At 43.7% G+C, this 17,176-nt stretch overlaps 1 protein-coding gene across 1 annotated transcript in view; it reads right to left on the reverse strand.

Moving 5' to 3' along the window:
• Window positions 1-7,976: 7,976 nt before the first annotated feature.
• Window positions 7,977-17,176, reverse strand: part of LEPR (leptin receptor) — a gene marked incomplete at both ends in the record, with an annotated part of 35,029 nt that continues 25,829 nt past the window's right edge. The window contains 5 exons of the mRNA XM_082314389.1: window positions 7,977-8,792; window positions 13,803-13,878; window positions 14,619-14,721; window positions 15,274-15,369; window positions 15,950-16,132. Coding sequence (XP_082170515.1) covers window positions 7,977-8,792; window positions 13,803-13,878; window positions 14,619-14,721; window positions 15,274-15,369; window positions 15,950-16,132 — 1,274 coding nt within the window. The remainder of the gene's footprint in view (window positions 8,793-13,802; window positions 13,879-14,618; window positions 14,722-15,273; window positions 15,370-15,949; window positions 16,133-17,176) is intronic.

Below are 17,176 nucleotides of genomic sequence, written 5' to 3' on the forward strand. Positions count from 1 at the left end.
GGCTGCGGCAGCGGGGACCCCGCTCCTCCGCGGCGCGACGCCGCCTCCCGGCCGCCCGGCGCCGGCCCGCGGGCCGGATCCTCCGCCCTCGGCGGCGGGAGGCGAGGGCGCCCTGCAGGCCCGGGAACCGGCGCCCGCAAAGAGGAATCGAGGAAATTAAGCAGGAATTCTGCGCAGAAGGGAGGGACAGGAACAGCCGTCTGGACTCAGCAGCTTGGCCCCAGCTGGTGCCCGCGGGTTAATTTGCCTAACGTGCCAGGCGATGGAAGCCTGGTGAGGCCAGCGACTACCCGCTTCACCAAACTTCACCTGCAGGTATTCTAAATATAAACCGCAGAAAGACAGACGACAGCGCGCTCACAGAGACAGCGCTCATTACCCCCGTAAATGCGACACAGCCTCCAAAGCCGTCGTGCTCTGGCTGTATCCTGTCATGTTGCCATCTCCCTACACTTGCCAGTAGGGATAACTTATGTTAGAGACAGTAGTAGTTTACTGCCCTAAAACTATAATAAAGTAGAATAAAATGAACTGTAATATTTGTGTAGGATATTATTACTCAGAATATTCAAAAAACTATAAAAACACACTCCAGAAGTGCATCATATTGTAGTATTTATTACAGAGAACCTTAGAATACATTAGATTGAAATCTCCAAAAATCAATACTCCTTCCCAGCACACATTGTATTTATTTTTTTTGCAGAGAGACGCATAAAAGGAGCGTGTCCTGTCTCCTCCTGCCTCCCCATCCCCACGGATCAGTGGCGTTGTCCCTCAGCAGGACCAGCCCTGCTCCCCTGCAGCTGGCGGTGAAGGTTTTGGTAAGGACAGCTGGCGGGCGAGGGCAAGCTCAGCCCCAGACTTCGCCCAGGCAGGGGGCCGGCAGGCGAACAGGGAGCTGGTAGGACGGGCTCAGCGACCTGGAGAGCTGCACGCTCTGGGCAGCACCAGGGATTTTATTCAGAGACATGAGAAAAACACGAGACCTTCCCCCTCCGCAGCAGAGAGCGCCTCTGTGTGCGAGTGCCCAGTGGGGACACACGCTGTCCCTCTCACAGGAGCACGACACAGCTGTCGGGGAGGCAGAGGCTGTAAAAGAAATACCTTTGCCTCAAAAATGTAATTTTACCTCTTCTGTGTTTATTTAAAGGCAAAAACTCCCAACAACCCAGCCCACAACAAACTAGCGATGTATTCTTTAGGAAAAAAAACAACTTTCAATGTTTCATTGCTCGTCTCCATTGGTCCCTCTTCCCCTCCAGCATCCAGCTGCAAATCCTGCTTGCATCACAGGACGTCTCCTTGCATGTCCAGAAATAAGTGACCCGTTGATCCTCCGCGCTTCCCGGGGCAGAGGGGTGCCACCCAGGCTGGTCACGCCTGGCGTGTCCTCCCGGGCTCCGCAGTGCCCACAGGGCCCAGACAGTTCCCGGGGGGCAGGCCCGTACATAAAGCAGGACCTTGCAGCAGATGAGCGGGTGAGTGGGCCAGGCACTCGCGTGGTCACAGGGCAAAGAAAGGCCCAGGGGCTCGTAAAGTAAAATAACTCGGGTGGGGACATGGGGGCTCCTTCCCCACGGAGCCCCAGGCCGGGCAGCGGCCGGCAGGTGGCAATGGCTCCTTGGGCAAAGGCATGAGCGGGGAAGGGGAGATGGGGACAACCCGGCTCCCATGGGACTTGGTGGCTTTTCAGGGTGCTCAAGGGCTTCATGTTGCCGTTTCTGTCACCAATCAGCCTGGGCTCTGTGACTGCGGGGCAGGGGCTGCTCACAGCAATGCATTTGTCAGCTTTCGCAAAATAACAGGGACAACCTGCAGCGTCTCATCCCAGGAGACTATTTCACTCAAAGCAGGGAGAGAAATGCCAAAAACCGGAGCAGACACCGAGCAGGTTACATGTGCTGTGCCAGCCACACTAACGAAGGAGGGATTCGGGCAGGGACAAGGACAAGAAATCTGCTCTTTACCTCAGCGCCTGAGGCAGGGGCACAGGAGGACCAGGTCATAGAATCAGAGAATCATTTAGGCTGGAAAAGACCTTAAGATCATCCATCCTCGCAGAAGCGGGGACACCTGTCCCTGATTCCTCCGACCTGCTGCACAAGCCGGCGCCGCGGCTGCCCGGCGTGGGACGCTGCGGGACAACGGCACGTTACGTTTCAAGAGCCAGCCGAGGGAAATGTTATTTATTATACAACTCTGGCCTCTTCAAGGTCCAGTTCCAGTAAACTGCAAAGTGAAACGCTAAAGGTGTTCCCAATTTAAGCAGCACGTTGTTGACCGAGTTCCTCAGTGGGAAAGGGCAGGGGGGCAGGCCTGGCTCTCACAGGCTGCTGGCTCCAACCCTAGGCAAAGGCTCACTACCACAGGCAAACACCTATTCAACAGTAACATCAACAATAAACATTTTATTCACAAAAATAATTACAAAATTACTCTGACACTGTTAGAAAGTGGTGTTTCACGTTAAACTCTCATCAGCGGGAAATAATTACTCTAAATGCTCCAGAAGTAAAAGACACATACAGAAAAAGAAATTAGTTCACAGTTTATGCAAGGGGAAAAGAAAAGCACAAACCGTGCTTTACTGCAAACTTTTAAACCCGAGGCTGATTGCACAGATCACTGGCTCAAAGACAGACTAACAATCTACAAATGTACAAAATACGAAAACCAGTTTCTTGCTGCTTCAAACATCGATTGCAGTTTAAAAAAAAAAAAGGGCATTTAGCTGCAAGTGACATGTAAAAGGAATAATGACACATTTGATGATTAATTTTCTTAGATAAATGAGCTATACTCCTGAATGCCCTTCAAAATTAATTTGCAAGAGCTTAATATTAGGGCTTAATATGTACTTCAGAAGCTGCACGTGGTTCCTCCTGATTGCTTGTCCAGTTTAAAGTGAAAAGGCCTTTCCTGGTGGGAATGGAGCCATGGCAAAAACCCCATCTCTCTGCAAAATGACCAACTTTACCGGGAATTAACACCGAATTATTTGTAGCAAAGGCACAGGTATATTTATGGGAAAGCATTAAGAGCTTCACTATTAGAAGCAAACGGAAACTGTGCTGGGTTACTCCCGCAGCCAAGCCCCAGATTTACGGTGGCCCCGTGCTGTTAGGATGCTCCAAAAGCCTTTTCTGCAGCGTTTCTCTTCCCTTGCCGTGCCCCAGGGCAGGCGAGCCCCTTCGGCTCTCCCAGGCGCCGAGCCCCGGAGCGGCCGTGGCTGGAAGGGACTGTGTCAGGCCAGAGAGGAAGATGAAGGTCATCAGCTGAAACCCGCCTTGGCCCCAGCAACCCTCTCCCGCTGATGCAGACCACGGCCTGACCCTGTTCCCTACTTTCTCCCCGTTTCTTGGCAAGGACTTCCCAGGTCTCTTGCCAAGACGGGGCTGGAGCCCAGCAGAGGCACCAAGCGCGGACTCCAGGCTCCGTTCTGTTCCAGACAGCTCCGAGCACCCAGCTCCCGGTAGGTATCAACCTCTCCTGCCAGCCCTTCGCTGGGTGGAACAGCTCTGTCCCTTGGCACCCGCTGCCTCAGCGGACGGTCAGTTTGAAGTGAGTGGGAGCTCCGATTCTGGCTACAACACTCCAGCTGTCAGGAAAAATCTTCCTTAGGAGATTAGTGCAGAAGTTTTTCTCCTCTGATAATTTTAATTCTAAATGTGTAATAGTGAGATTTAAATCTCACTGTCTTTCATAAGAAATGGGCCTGATTGCAGATGGAATTGGTGAATAGCATTTAGAGTTCCTGTGTACTTAATAGTGATGTATCTGCTCTTAAAAATTAACACTCAGACTCATTATTGGCACAAGCAAAACTCCATTGCTGTGGGTGCAGAGCGTCTCCCCAGTACATTGAGGGGGGATTGAGTCTCAGGCCTCCGACAACCAAAATCCAACCCTGACAGAAGAGCAGCTGCTCGGCACGCACAGCCGGCCAGGCGCCCGCTGCTCCAGCCCTTCTCGTGACACGGGGGACCAGACACGAAGCCACGGAAAAAAGGCAGGAGGGCTGTGCGCTTGCAGCTCTGCAGGGAAAACAACCCTCCAAAATTACCTTACAAAACGCCTTTGCCCAGGCACCATACCTGCCCATCTTTGTCTCACCCAGGAATAAGCAAATGAGATTTTGCTCCTGCGTAAAACACACGTATTGGCTGCCCTGTGAAAGGAGGAGACCACTGTAAACACAGAATAACACACTGTTACCTAACATGGCATGGGAGATACTCAGCTTTGTTAAACAAACGAATTGACTGGAAGTTGAGGGGGAAAAAATAACGAGGAGAAAAGAATGCGGTAACTGACCCCAGCTCTTCGTTTCCTCTCTCAAAGGCAGATGCTGCCCGCAGGAGCCGAAACCGTAACTGGAGACCAGGGCAGAGGCAGACGGCAGCAGATGGTGGATGCAGGATATGCAGATTTTGGCTTTATACAAGAGTGAAGAAAGGTGAAGAGCGAGGTTGAATGTCCATTCGATACGGGTGAAAATGCCAGACTGAGAGCCAGTTTTAGGAAGTATTTATTCAATAAACTCCTACAGCTGCGTCCTGCCCTTCACTATGGGTCAGGACCTGGGTTCACCTGCACCATCAGAAACTTAGGGATTAGAGACATGGTGTGGAGGTTGCTTCCAAAAAGGCATGCCCACATTAAGGGATTAAATTTCTTGGTTCTACAAGATTCTTAAAATCTTCTTAAAAGCAGAAGAGATCAGCTAATATTTGCAGTATTGCTTACATTCACAGCAGGGATTTTTGTAAATACCACATCGATTTGTTTTTCTAAGGAGCAGCACTTGCTCTGGCCATTAGGAAAAAAAAAACACGATTGGGATGGCAGAGAGGCACCCAGGAGGACAGGCGGGGCTCCCAAAGGTGGCAGTATCTGGACATCTACCAACTCCCATCGAGGGAAGACGTTCTGCCCTTCTTTTTTAACATAGCAACGCTCGAGCACGGCTGCAGGCATCACAGCAAGTCCAGGCTGCAAATGCTCTCCAGCCATCAGCTCTGAGGCACACGAGAGTCCTGCATGATGGGGGACAGAAGATTAACTCCTGCATTTTCCCATGTTCCCAGGAAAGCCTTCACCGGTTCACTCAGCTGATTGGTCCCATGGTTAATGGTGCTCCTGCCTTTACAGAGTTACTGGATAAAGACTTTGTATGGCAAAATCAATGCGAGCATTTAATTTCTTGAGAAAGACGATCTTCAAACGCAACTAAATAATTTTTCTGGACACTGAAATTAAAGAAATCCAAACCTCATGCTGAACCATGCTTTTATTATTCCAGTCTACAGAGAACTGCACTACCCTTTTCACTTCCCAACAGCAAGAAGTTTCAGCAGACGGCTGTGCTGCAGGGGCAGGGGGGTCTCTCCTCTGAACAGAAGGTGACACAGCTACATGACAGCAGCTGTCACAAAACCACATGTCAATAGTTCACCTCTGCATCCCAGGTTAACAAGAGGAGAAGGCTGATGGGCAGGAATCTCGGTCTTCCACCCCAAATGCAGTTGCACCACAGGAGGGATCCCTGTGGCATGAGCGGGGGCGGGTTTGGTGGGGCAGCCGACCTACGCTAGCCTCCCCGCATCTTCAGACTGCAGGGGATGCTGGATCCGGTGGAGAAACCATCAGGAGAGGCAGGATCCAACACCCCAGCCCATTCCCAGGGCACTCTTAGGACGCTGGAGGTTGTCCCACATCGAGTTCGCGTGCTGGCAGGAGTGAATTTCTTTTTTTCAGGTGAATTCTGTTTAGCGTTCACCTGGGTGCCGATCACGGCTTTACTCCGGGCACGCTACAGGAACCTTTTCAAGACTTCAGGTTTGTCCCTGCAGCCTTCAATCACGTTTTCAAGTGACAAGGAGTTATGGTTACTAACGCAAACCATATTTTCATTCCCCCCACCATACATAGTATTTTTGAAACAAGTACATTAGATTTGTGTCATATTCAACATCCAGAAACAGAGACACCCAGCGAGAGCCAGGTTAGCAGCTTGTTTGAGAAAAAGCGGTGGGTTTTTTGGTAAAGCTTGACTTAAATTCAAAGTGTGGATAAATACTTGCTTTGGTCCCTTTTGCTCCATAGGATTTTTTATCACTAATACATTAAAGCGTTTCCACACCTCTCCTACCATTTACTATTGTTGCTGGGTTTTGCCCATTTGCTTTTAATTGCCTATATAAGTTTTACATAAATTTAGCTTTGGAATACACAATATATTCATCTTTCTTAGCTCCTCAAAATAGTTCTTTGAAAAGGCACGTATACAAAAATATTCACTAACTATGAAGTAGAAAAAATATATTTGGCTTGCAAACAAGTGTGGTTTTCTTTACCTGCTTATCCCAGAAAACACAGCTGAGATGCAAGATCTAATTTTCCTCCCATCTGAAGCTTTTCAGCTGAGCAGAGCAGGGCCTGTGAAGGCAAACTGACTCCTCCAAGTCCATACAGACAGGCTAGCTCACCGAAGATCAAAAATACAGGATCCTTGGATCAAATTACTGCCTTTTCTACCGTGCGCTCTTAGGAAAAGGGGTTTGGAAGAGATGTTAGTTTTATGGCAGTACCATTTGTACTAGAATCTCATGTTCAACAACAAAAACGTGGACATTTTACTTCCAAGTACATCATTTTACCCGGATAACACCCCACAATTAATGTAGCCACAAGAATTTTGATTCTTTTCCTCCTCCTGCGGTACCGTAAGTCTTTAGCTACCGGAACCGTTGCTTCTTCAGAGAGTGTTTTATACACTGATGCACTGTTCAGCACGTCTCTGACCTCACAGTTTCTTTTACAGCTACTGATGAATATTTTCAATTTACTTTAAAAGAGACCCCGTAACAGCAGTCACAAGTTTGCCGTCATTGGTCAGGGCCTCCCTTTCAACGACCGAAATACAGCGTCCTGACTGCTTTTTGATGCGGACCATCTGTGTATTCCCAAGCTCAATTTAACACAGACATCAGCTAAGCAGTAAATACATCAGAATTTTGGAGAAAAAAAAAAAGCCTAACAATACATTTGGTATTCATACAGTGCATCCATTTATCACCAGTCTAAGTGGATACCGATGCATCATAACCCAGCAGTCTTTCTGAGCATCCAGTGGCTGCACATCATCCAGGTCGACTCAGTCTGCAGCACTCAGCGGCCCAAATCGTCCCCAGTGAAATGAAACATTTGAGCTTTTCCCCCGCAAAACACCACAGATGTACGTACTTCAATCGACATATTAGGTCACTCCTTTCTATCTTGCCCTTGGGGTCCCCAAACAAACCCTAAAGCAAGAACAAGCTCTTTCAACACATTTTGCTGACATGTTTGAAGAGAAGAGATACTTTACTCCTAAACAGAGAGAAAAAATGTCTGTATGGGTCTGTACTGCCAACAGACAGACCGTGCTCACCCCTGTGGAAAACACGGTCAGCTAGAAGGTGCTGCTGCGCCTGCAGACGAGCAGCGTGGTGGCTGCGTATGTTCGTGGCAGGCAGCTGCCGCTACAGAGGGCTTACGAATCTCTCGAAGGCTCTGCCTTGGGGACAGACCACAGCCCAGCACGGAGCCCGAGGACTGAGCATTAGCACAGGCTGCATCTGGATCACCTGAACCCATCCTCTCACCTGAACGCCCATGGCACAGAGTCCAATTTCAAGTGCAGTTCTTCACGGGGGTGCTCAGACATACACCTAACGGGCATCAACACTAGATAATTTGGCACCGGAGGCTGACTTGAACACAATCAAATCTCTAAAGGCAGGCCCCATATTTGAAAATCAGGTCAAGAAATGGAATTTCTTCCTGCTAAAATCCTGGCACTCAAATGTAGAACCAGTTACCCAGCTTCAAAACAGGAGAGCTCCTGAAAGAAGTCAGGAGAGGGAAAAACAGGGGGACGTATCAACACCTAAAAATAAACCATTAAGCGTATCAAATGATGGTGTGATGACTTAAGTGTTTTTCTCCGTGGTCTCTTGCACCTTGGCAGCAGCCATCTGAAACTGCGGCATGTATGGCACAATGGCTTTATACTTAAGGCTACTTTGGATAAATGCATTTAAATTAGGAGGTGTATGCTGAAGAAACCCCACATCTTTGAGTAGATCAGCTCTATGGAACTTACACATCACCCCGGAACTCTCTGTTAAAAAAATGACATTTTCTCTTTTTTCCAATGATGTTATCCCTAGGTAATACAGGCTCTGCTCAGGACTACCTCCATCTCTGAAAGTGTCATCCTGATCTGAAGGCTCTGAAAATCCCTCTGAAGAAATAAGAGAAAGGGAAAGAGTCTTGCCAGGCTGCTTGCCAGGCGGATCAGGTAATAGGAGGAATGCCCCGTTTCCCACCTCCCAAGAGCTACTTGAGAAGGCGCCTGTAGCTAAGGAATCTTCAGCTAAGAAGCATCCATCAAAACAACGTCTTAGATTCATTTTCTGTTCGTAAAGCCCACTTGATCTGGAGTTACTTATAATAGTAGCATATTTAATATCAGACTGCCTTGTAATTTCTCCACTGATTTGGTCATCATGGGAGCTCTCAGAGAAGCTGCTACTATTGAAATGGCTGCTAGAGCAAGCAGAGTCATGTTCAGAGTCTTGAATTTTTGTAAACATCGAATCAGTTACTAAAAAATCTTGTGTGTCTTCTTTTTTCAACGCTTTAGTAACACTGATGTCTTCCAGCACTATTTCTGGTTCCAGAAGAAGAGGCTCAAATGACATTGCTTCGGGGTGCTTGATAAAAAGATGCTCAAAAGTTTCAGGCTAGAAGAAAACATATATTTTAATACTCATCTATTATTTAATAGCTTTATTTCAGGATGAAGCTACGAATTTTAAGAATCACAGACAAAACCCCCATAGTTTTAGTAAGAGTATACAGTTGGAAATCCTCTAAAACACATTTCCTCTTTTCTTTATGCCCGTGTGCAGGTGAAGAATGAGGGACAAGACAAAAAAGCGAGAACCTGTTTGTGTGTCAAGTGCTGCAAAGCAAGCGTTCTGTGAAGTGCTCAGTACTCCAGCCAAGACAGCGCATCATTTAAGCTGAAACAGAAGCAGCTGAATGGTCCCATTCATTTCAACATTAACAAACATGCACGTATTGTTAAAAACACACTCAAGTGCTTTGCAAGACAAAGGTCTTATGCCCTTAGATGTCCTTGGCTTTTTATTTAGATTGTATAAACAATAGACTTAATCATTTACATGTCAACTAAAGTAACTTTCCCTGCTAGGATTACATTATTTAGGGTCAAAGTCAGCCTTCTGTAGTATTTTTAGAGCATTCCCAGCTCTGAATAGCAGCTATACGTTTGAACTGCACGAAGAGAAACACACATTTATTTTGGAGAAATGTATGCTTTTACTACTACCTAATATATATGCATGTAAAATACACAACAGCATGAACTGACAGCAAAACTGGAACTCCTAGCTACAAAGGAAAATTCACTTGAAAAACATATATTTCCTAATGAATTCAAGACAAAACAAATAGATAAAAACAGATTTTGTGTATATTAGCAAACCATATTTTACATCAGGAAAGCTGCCAAAACAACTAGGAACATGTCAAAATACTTAGACTACTATACAATTATAGAAAAGAGTAAGCTAACTTGCATATATCTTAGGCTACTACTTTAGTCTAGACTAGCTATCAGTAGTGCCTATGCCCTCACGTGGCAAAGCTGGCGAGCAGGTTTCTGCCTGCTTTGGTACTTGCCCCACGCAAGTCCATCACCTTCCCACACGGAAACCAATCTGCACACTGGAATCTCTCCTAGTCTTCAAAATAATGTCAATAACCACATATAAAATTAAGCAGCTATTGAAATGAGCTGTAGGCTGCTACCATACTGTATATACAAGCCATAATGATTGTAACTTATATTGCCCGATGAGAGCTGTCTTCCCTCTCACAGGTTTGCTATGAACTGACACAGAAGCACGGGCACTGCGGTGCCAAAGCAGACTAACAGTCCATGCAGTGCATATTGCCCACAGCGGCATTTTCAAATGGGAGACATACGTTATCGGGAAGCTTTTGAACCACCCAAACCCCATGTTTCCTCCTGATACACCTGCCCTCCTACAACGAGCAGCTGGTTTATCCTGAACAGAGATGGTTTATATTCCTTCCAAAATCTGCTTGCTCCCTCACCCCAGCCCCCAGTATCTGCTCTTATAAATGCATACGGGTACCACAGAAAACATAGATATTACTGCCTGCAAAGGTTAAATACATCACATTCAAAGATAGGAATGTTGTTTGGCAAAGGCCACCATCTGTCAACTCAGACACATCACTTATTAAACCATGTCAGATATTTAATCAAATACAACGCATAATCCAACGTCCTGAGAAAATGTAAAACTATAGCATATCAGCAATTACAGAGTAAGCTGGGTGAATAGTTCTGTATTTCCACAGTATATGCATGTATGGTATAATCTGGGCACAAACTGTGTTAAACAACAGGCAAAGCAGTTCCATAAAACTCAGGGGAAAACTCATAGTCTCAGGTCATCAGTTCCCAAACTCTGCTGACCAGACGAACTGAGATCCAAACAAGGAATTTCAAGCAACGATGTATTTTGCTCTCCCGTTCAGTCTAGGTTTTAAGTTCTATTTGTCTCATAAGCAACAGACTACCTCTGAGCTGTAAGCCAGTTACCGCCCCTGAGACGGGCTGAAGTCAAAACCACTCTGCATTCTAGTTGCCCAACACAGATATATCAAAATATGCTATTGGCCTAATTCCACCATGACCAGATTTTGACTTTCACGTATATTTAACTTTACACACTGCAAATCAGGCCATGGACATAGTAATTTAGATATGCATGAGTCTTTGCAAGATTGATATTAATTTCCCTGTAAAATATTTGTAGTTGTGTTTAAGTAATTTCTCCAACATTAGGTCCTAAAGTTTTTTTTTTATTTTTATTTTTATTTACTATTTTATTGAGCAAATAAGAGGAATTTTTATGATTTTGACATTATGCATACATGTAAAGGCTTGCAAGACAGAGTCTAGATGCGAGACTTGCCTGCTTTAGATTATGATTTTAACATCTTGCTGCCGTGAGCGGTACAATCAGGATAAAATAATACTCTATAAATGCAGTTCTGGAATACCAAATACCAAATGTGCTATATTGAACATACAAAGTAATGATCAGATGTTGACTCAAGGATTTAATATTGATATGTACCAGGACGAGACAGGAGTTCTACACCAAATGCCTTCAGAAAGACATCAGAACTTTCCAGTCGTGGTATATAGGCTATTTATGTAACCAATGCTTATTACAACTAAGGAAAAATACCATGCAAGTACTGTACACTGCTTTTTCTACTGGAAATGCCATGCACACATACAAAAGCAGGATTCGGCTGTAAACACATGATTTAAAAGAATGTGTTCTGGCCTTGGGCACTCATGAGGTGAGTGAGAGATGATCATGCTAATCTGAGGACAGGCACTGTGCCTTCAGTGCAATTAATGTTAACCAACATTTTCCAGTAAGATCAGTACAACGTACGGAAGAGGCGTGCTTTCTACTGCATAACAAGCTGTCAAAAAATCATGTCAAACTTCAATTTCTTTCATACTTGCATGCATCATTTCTTTGCCATTAATTATGGACCAAGGCGTATGAATATGCAGCAGTAGCACCAGGGTGTCAGCTTTACCCTCCTTTCCTAGTTAAAACTTCATCAACTTTAATACACTTATTTCAGCTCTACCAGTCATCGAGGAGAATCATTTCCAACGTGCTAAATCCAACATGCAAATTTCGTGCACCTTTGCAATCGGGGACAGTGAGGATTTGTCACGAGCTCCTTTTGCTATAGATGAAAAGATTAAATAGAGAAATACAGGTGCACCAGTGCAACTTACACTCCTGCAATTAACATCTATTCAAAGAGCCCAGCCCTTCCCAGGATGCAGCCATGGAAGCAGACATGTCAGACTGGTCTGGGATTTAATGAACTGCACCAGTAAAACACACTTAGCTTTCTAGACCAACGCAGAGGCACAGGCTCTGCAAACGCCAGCCAGTACGACTGCTGCCACGAGGCTGGAGGGCACCCGCTCTTCGCTCCACCCAACCACAACTGCATCTTCCCCAACAGAAGGATTTCCAGGAGCTTCATTTATCATTAAAACATACAGCATGGTGCATCACAGAAGTTAGCACATTAGCATGTTTAAAAAACACAAAAAATTGTAAGTTAAAAAAAAAAAAAAAAAAAAAGGCAGAAACAGCCCCAACACCACCGAAATCATATTTTCCTTGAGGATTTCTGGCTTGTTTTTTCAAACACAGATCTAATGTCAGAGATTATTCAGGCATCTGCATTGAGGTGGCTGCATGTTTAAATGATAACAAATGAAGAAGTGATATAAATAACATGCACATTGTTATTTTCAGGAAAAAGCAAGCAAGCAAACAAAAAACCAGTAAGGCACAATGCATACCCAGTTTCTGCATTCTCTGAGTTGCTGCTGCACGCAAATGCATGCACTTTTGAACTAAAAAGTTCAAAAGACCATAACGGGACAAGCAAGTACTTGTGCAAACAAGAGGTTTGTTCACTTTGATGTGCCTGGAGTCAGTGGAAACTCCCAAGCTAGCTCTCAATTAGAACAAATACTCAATTAGAATTAAAAACCACTTTCAAGTGAAGTCAATAACTGGGCAGATCTTGCACTCAAGCTGTATAAATCCCAAACCAGTCTGATGTCTCCGCGTCCATGGCTGCATCTTGAGAAGGGCTGGGCTCTTTCAACTCCTTTTGTAAGCCAGGGCTTGAAAGTATTCAGCCCTTTGCCAGTCACAGCCTTAGTCAGAAGGGCAGTAAACAAAAGTTAAAAATGCGAAATCTAAAGTGCTTCTGCCTGGGCAAGTGACAAACCGTGTTTTGGTCTGTAATATGGCACTTGCTCCTAATTTTTGCAAGGGAATTTTAGATTTTTGACAGAGCTACTTCCAGGATTCATTATATTTAAACAAATCAGCATTGTATCTGTGCTTCCTGTCTTCTGAATATAAATAGAAAAATCTTCTAACAATTCTGTATAGGAAGCCTGGGAGCTGGCCCAATGGTTCAGCAGGCAGTGACCATGATTAGACTTCAAAGAATGTCCATTCTCTGTTTAAATGAAATGAAATAAAATAAAAGATGAGAAAAGAAACCTTCACTGGGAACGCAAATTAAATACCTGAAAAATCTTCTACCATTAGTTGCTCTTTCTTTTAGAAATAACAGGCCTGAATTTAGATTATTGTCTCAATGATTACACACTCTCAAACTCTGGGACCATGAGAAACTTTGTCTGCTGGTGCAAACTGGCGAAGTCCATGTAAAGGCTCTTATTTGTCATGGCTTCCAATTCACATGCCAAACGGAGAAGCAGTTTACCCCAGCAAAGAATTTGCCCTTTGATACACACACGTGGCACTCACTGAGGTGCATAAGCATTATACCTATGGGACTCTACAATAGATTTACTAATTGCCCTGCAATTTAAACACCCCCTACATTCAAAAGAGATCTTGGCCTCTGGTCCTGGCCCATTTCCAGATATTAGCCTTCTATGGCTGAGAGAACCGCTGTATTGCTAACTTCGGAGGCTCCGACTTGCCTGGTTCAGTAATTCAGGTAAGGTCTAGTCTAACCAATAGGTAGAGTTCAGTACTGAGCAAACAGCAGTCAGACTGATGGGGTGGGGGAAGAAGCACCACCAGGGAAATACACACCTTCTGAAAATTAACTCCTTGCGCCCAGGAGCAATTCTTGGGGTTTGGAACATCTTCCCAAAACAGCTTCTTCATTCTGAAATATTAGGTAAATTCTCGAGTTGGTATTGCTCTCATATATTCTGTACTGCCGTCATGCACCTTTGCTATGTCAGAAAAGGAATCTGTGCAATTTTATTTATCCAGAACACTACAACAATGAAACAATCATTTTAGATATTATAGATGGCCAAAATTTAATAGAAAAAATAAAGAAATAAAGTGACATACCACGTGGCAGTTTTGCAAAAATATAAAAGGTACAGGCAGTCTTTGCTGAATATGACCCCAACCCACCTTCCACAAAACTCAGAGGGATTTTTGTCAATTGGCTTTTACTTCAGACCTTAGTTTGCGATGACAAGTAAATATGGAATTCGGAGTGCTTTACAAATTCAAAGCACATGACACTCGTTAACTTGCCCACAAATCACTCTGCAGAAGTAAGGAGTATGGGGTACAGGCTAAAGTGATACTTCCCAGTGAAAACGAACAGCACTGATCATCGTCTTACTGCAAGGACACCAGACCCGACAGGGCAATGGTCTGACTTTCACAAGGTGACAAGCCTGTGCACTCAAGACACTTTAATTCTTGGTGCTGTATCCCAGAGAGTCTACTGCCTTTCAGTACAGTACATCAAATATACGATAAAAATAATTCCTAGCTTTCCCCAGAAAGACTCTGCCCACCAGTTCAGCAGACAGGCATCATCTAAGCTGCATCACCTTCTTCTAAAGGCCTTCTGGGACTTGTATATGACAATGACCAACTTACCTTTGGTGTGAAACCAGCAATGCTCCAAGCAACAGAACTGAGGTTGAAATAACTATTGGCAGAACCACATAGAGGCTGGCGTTATTCTCATTTTCATATCCACCTGGAAAAAAAAGGAATTCAGACAATAATGCAGTAAAATAATTTGTCTGTGAACAAATAGTTTGCAACAGGGAAATAACAAACAGTACAAACAACAGCTTATACACAAAAAAACCTTGATAAACAGTTTTATTGCTCATCAACAAACCTTTGCCTTGAGAACAAACAGACAAAAAGGAAGGAATTATTTCAAATACTGAGGTGACTCCTCCATTCCTGTGGGAGGTGCCGACTGCTCCCTTGCTATTAAGAAATGGAATCAGAGCATATGAAATAAGATAATAGTCCACAATTGGAGAAAGAAGAATCACAGGGACATAGGATCTCAGCTATTAAGTTAGATGCATGGGAATTCAGGTCCCTCTCTCAAATAATCCCACAAAGAGTTTTCAGATTAAAGCAACTGAGGTCTAGATCACTGTTCATAGTTATATTACAATTACTTTATTACTGACATTTTTTTCTGGTGAGATACAGACTTCTCCTGCATTTAAAGTTTACTTTTAGAAGCTCCTATTTCATAAACAACATGGAGAAAGATCCTATAGGTCACCTTTGGTAAACTGATCCGTTGCTCTGGATTTGCCAACTCCTTCGGCAAACACAGGGTACAGGCTGAACCGGTACTTCTCAATCAGAATAAAGTGATCTGGAAAGAGGAAATCAGCCTTTTGAATCAAAACTACTATCCTACTTTTAAACAACTACCTCCACAGAGGCTCTGGTCACATATCAGAGTTCAGATCAGCCCAGAGAGGGGAATAATGAAAGCCATCTTTTACAGATACATACTTTAATATCAGAAGATTAAAACTATTAATCTATACCAGATAATCTAGCATTATTCTGTCATGGAATTAACACCTTTCTGGAGCTATTGTAAAAATTTCTAAGATTAAAGCCAAAATTCAAATGGAACACACATATTAACTTAGATAATTAGCTGGTGCATTCAATATTCCAGAACTAATTTTATTGTATTGCCAAAAAATGAACACACTCCTGAGCTTCATTCTTTGTTAACCTGATTATTAATGCAACAGTCAATCCTTTACAGTCAGTCCTCTAATAATAATAATAATAATCAAGAATTGGTCTACTAGTCCTTACCATAAAAGCCACCAGAAACAGAGAGGGGGAAAAAAAGGAATCCGAGAGCTCAGTAATGCTACATTTTTCTGTTCCGTAACAATTAACATAATGTATTATATTTTCAAGTGCACACTCACCATAAATATAATATTTACTAATATTTGGAGGAACTCGCACCCATTTCATCTCCTCTTCTTTGTTAAGGTTCTTCCATTCAATAATAAAAGATGTTATCACATATATTTGAGGTGAAAGTGTCCAAATCAAAATCACACAAGTGCTGTTCACTGGGTAAGCGCTAAGCGACTGCACAACATTCACTGACAGAACAAGGAGAAAACAGCCGTGAATTACATGAGCTCAGACAGAGGTGAGATGAGAGCTGGGTTAGCAGGAGAGGTGTATACTATGAACTACCTGCACACGAATGACTGCTACGGTTTCAGCACTTTATCACTTGTTTAATTATCTTCTGTATAATAAAGCCTGATCTTTAGTTCACATAAGCAAACTTATTTCTCTTTAAGCCAGCAAAACTTGGTTTACACCAACTAGTCCCGAACACTAAATAGATCAAGTTTCTTACCAGACATCAAACAAATATCCTGATTCTCACGTGCGCCTCCTTAATTATCACTCCTTCACCAAAAAATTATCAACAACAACTGAACTGTCAACATTTAGCTAGTAAGGCACACATTGAGAGCCTTGTAAGCTAAATCCTATTGAATCTAAGTAATGCACCAAGATAATAATCCTGTCAGACAAATGCTTCCCATTACATCTGCTACCAACTACAGGGTTTCCAAAATACACTTACATAGAATATCAGAAAGAACTCTATCCATAGAAGTGCTTTGAAAATTGCATTACGGCAGTAAAGTTCCAAGAATAGACAGCAGTAATGCTTCCACAATATATATTTGCATATGAATGTTACACAATTGAAGTCTTCAAAAGCAATAGCCTTTATTTTATTAATAAAGCAGAGTGCAGACAAATCAATGAAGAGGCTGCTTAGGAAGTAAAGCCAAACCTCTGAAAACTATGTACTCTGGCAGCCCGTCAGGTGAGCAGCCAGAGAAACAAGACCGTATTTCATTTTGGAAACAACGAAACATTCCCTAGGAGGAATGTTGGGTGTTCCCAAGACAAAGTAGATGAAAGATCAATTCTACAGTACGATTTTATTTTTCTTTGATTAATTACTTTATATTCTGTTAGTGGAGGGCAGACAGGCCAGTTAAAGACAACTCTTTTCGCAACTCAAAGATCATTAAGATTTCCATGCGATGGAAATTTCATTTTTCAAATAGCTCTGTTGGTGAGATACAGAATCTGTTTCCTATATACAGATGAACATA

This window comes from Platalea leucorodia (assembly GCF_965183815.1).
Source record: "Platalea leucorodia genome assembly, chromosome: 5".
Taxonomy (NCBI): domain Eukaryota; kingdom Metazoa; phylum Chordata; class Aves; order Pelecaniformes; family Threskiornithidae; genus Platalea; species Platalea leucorodia.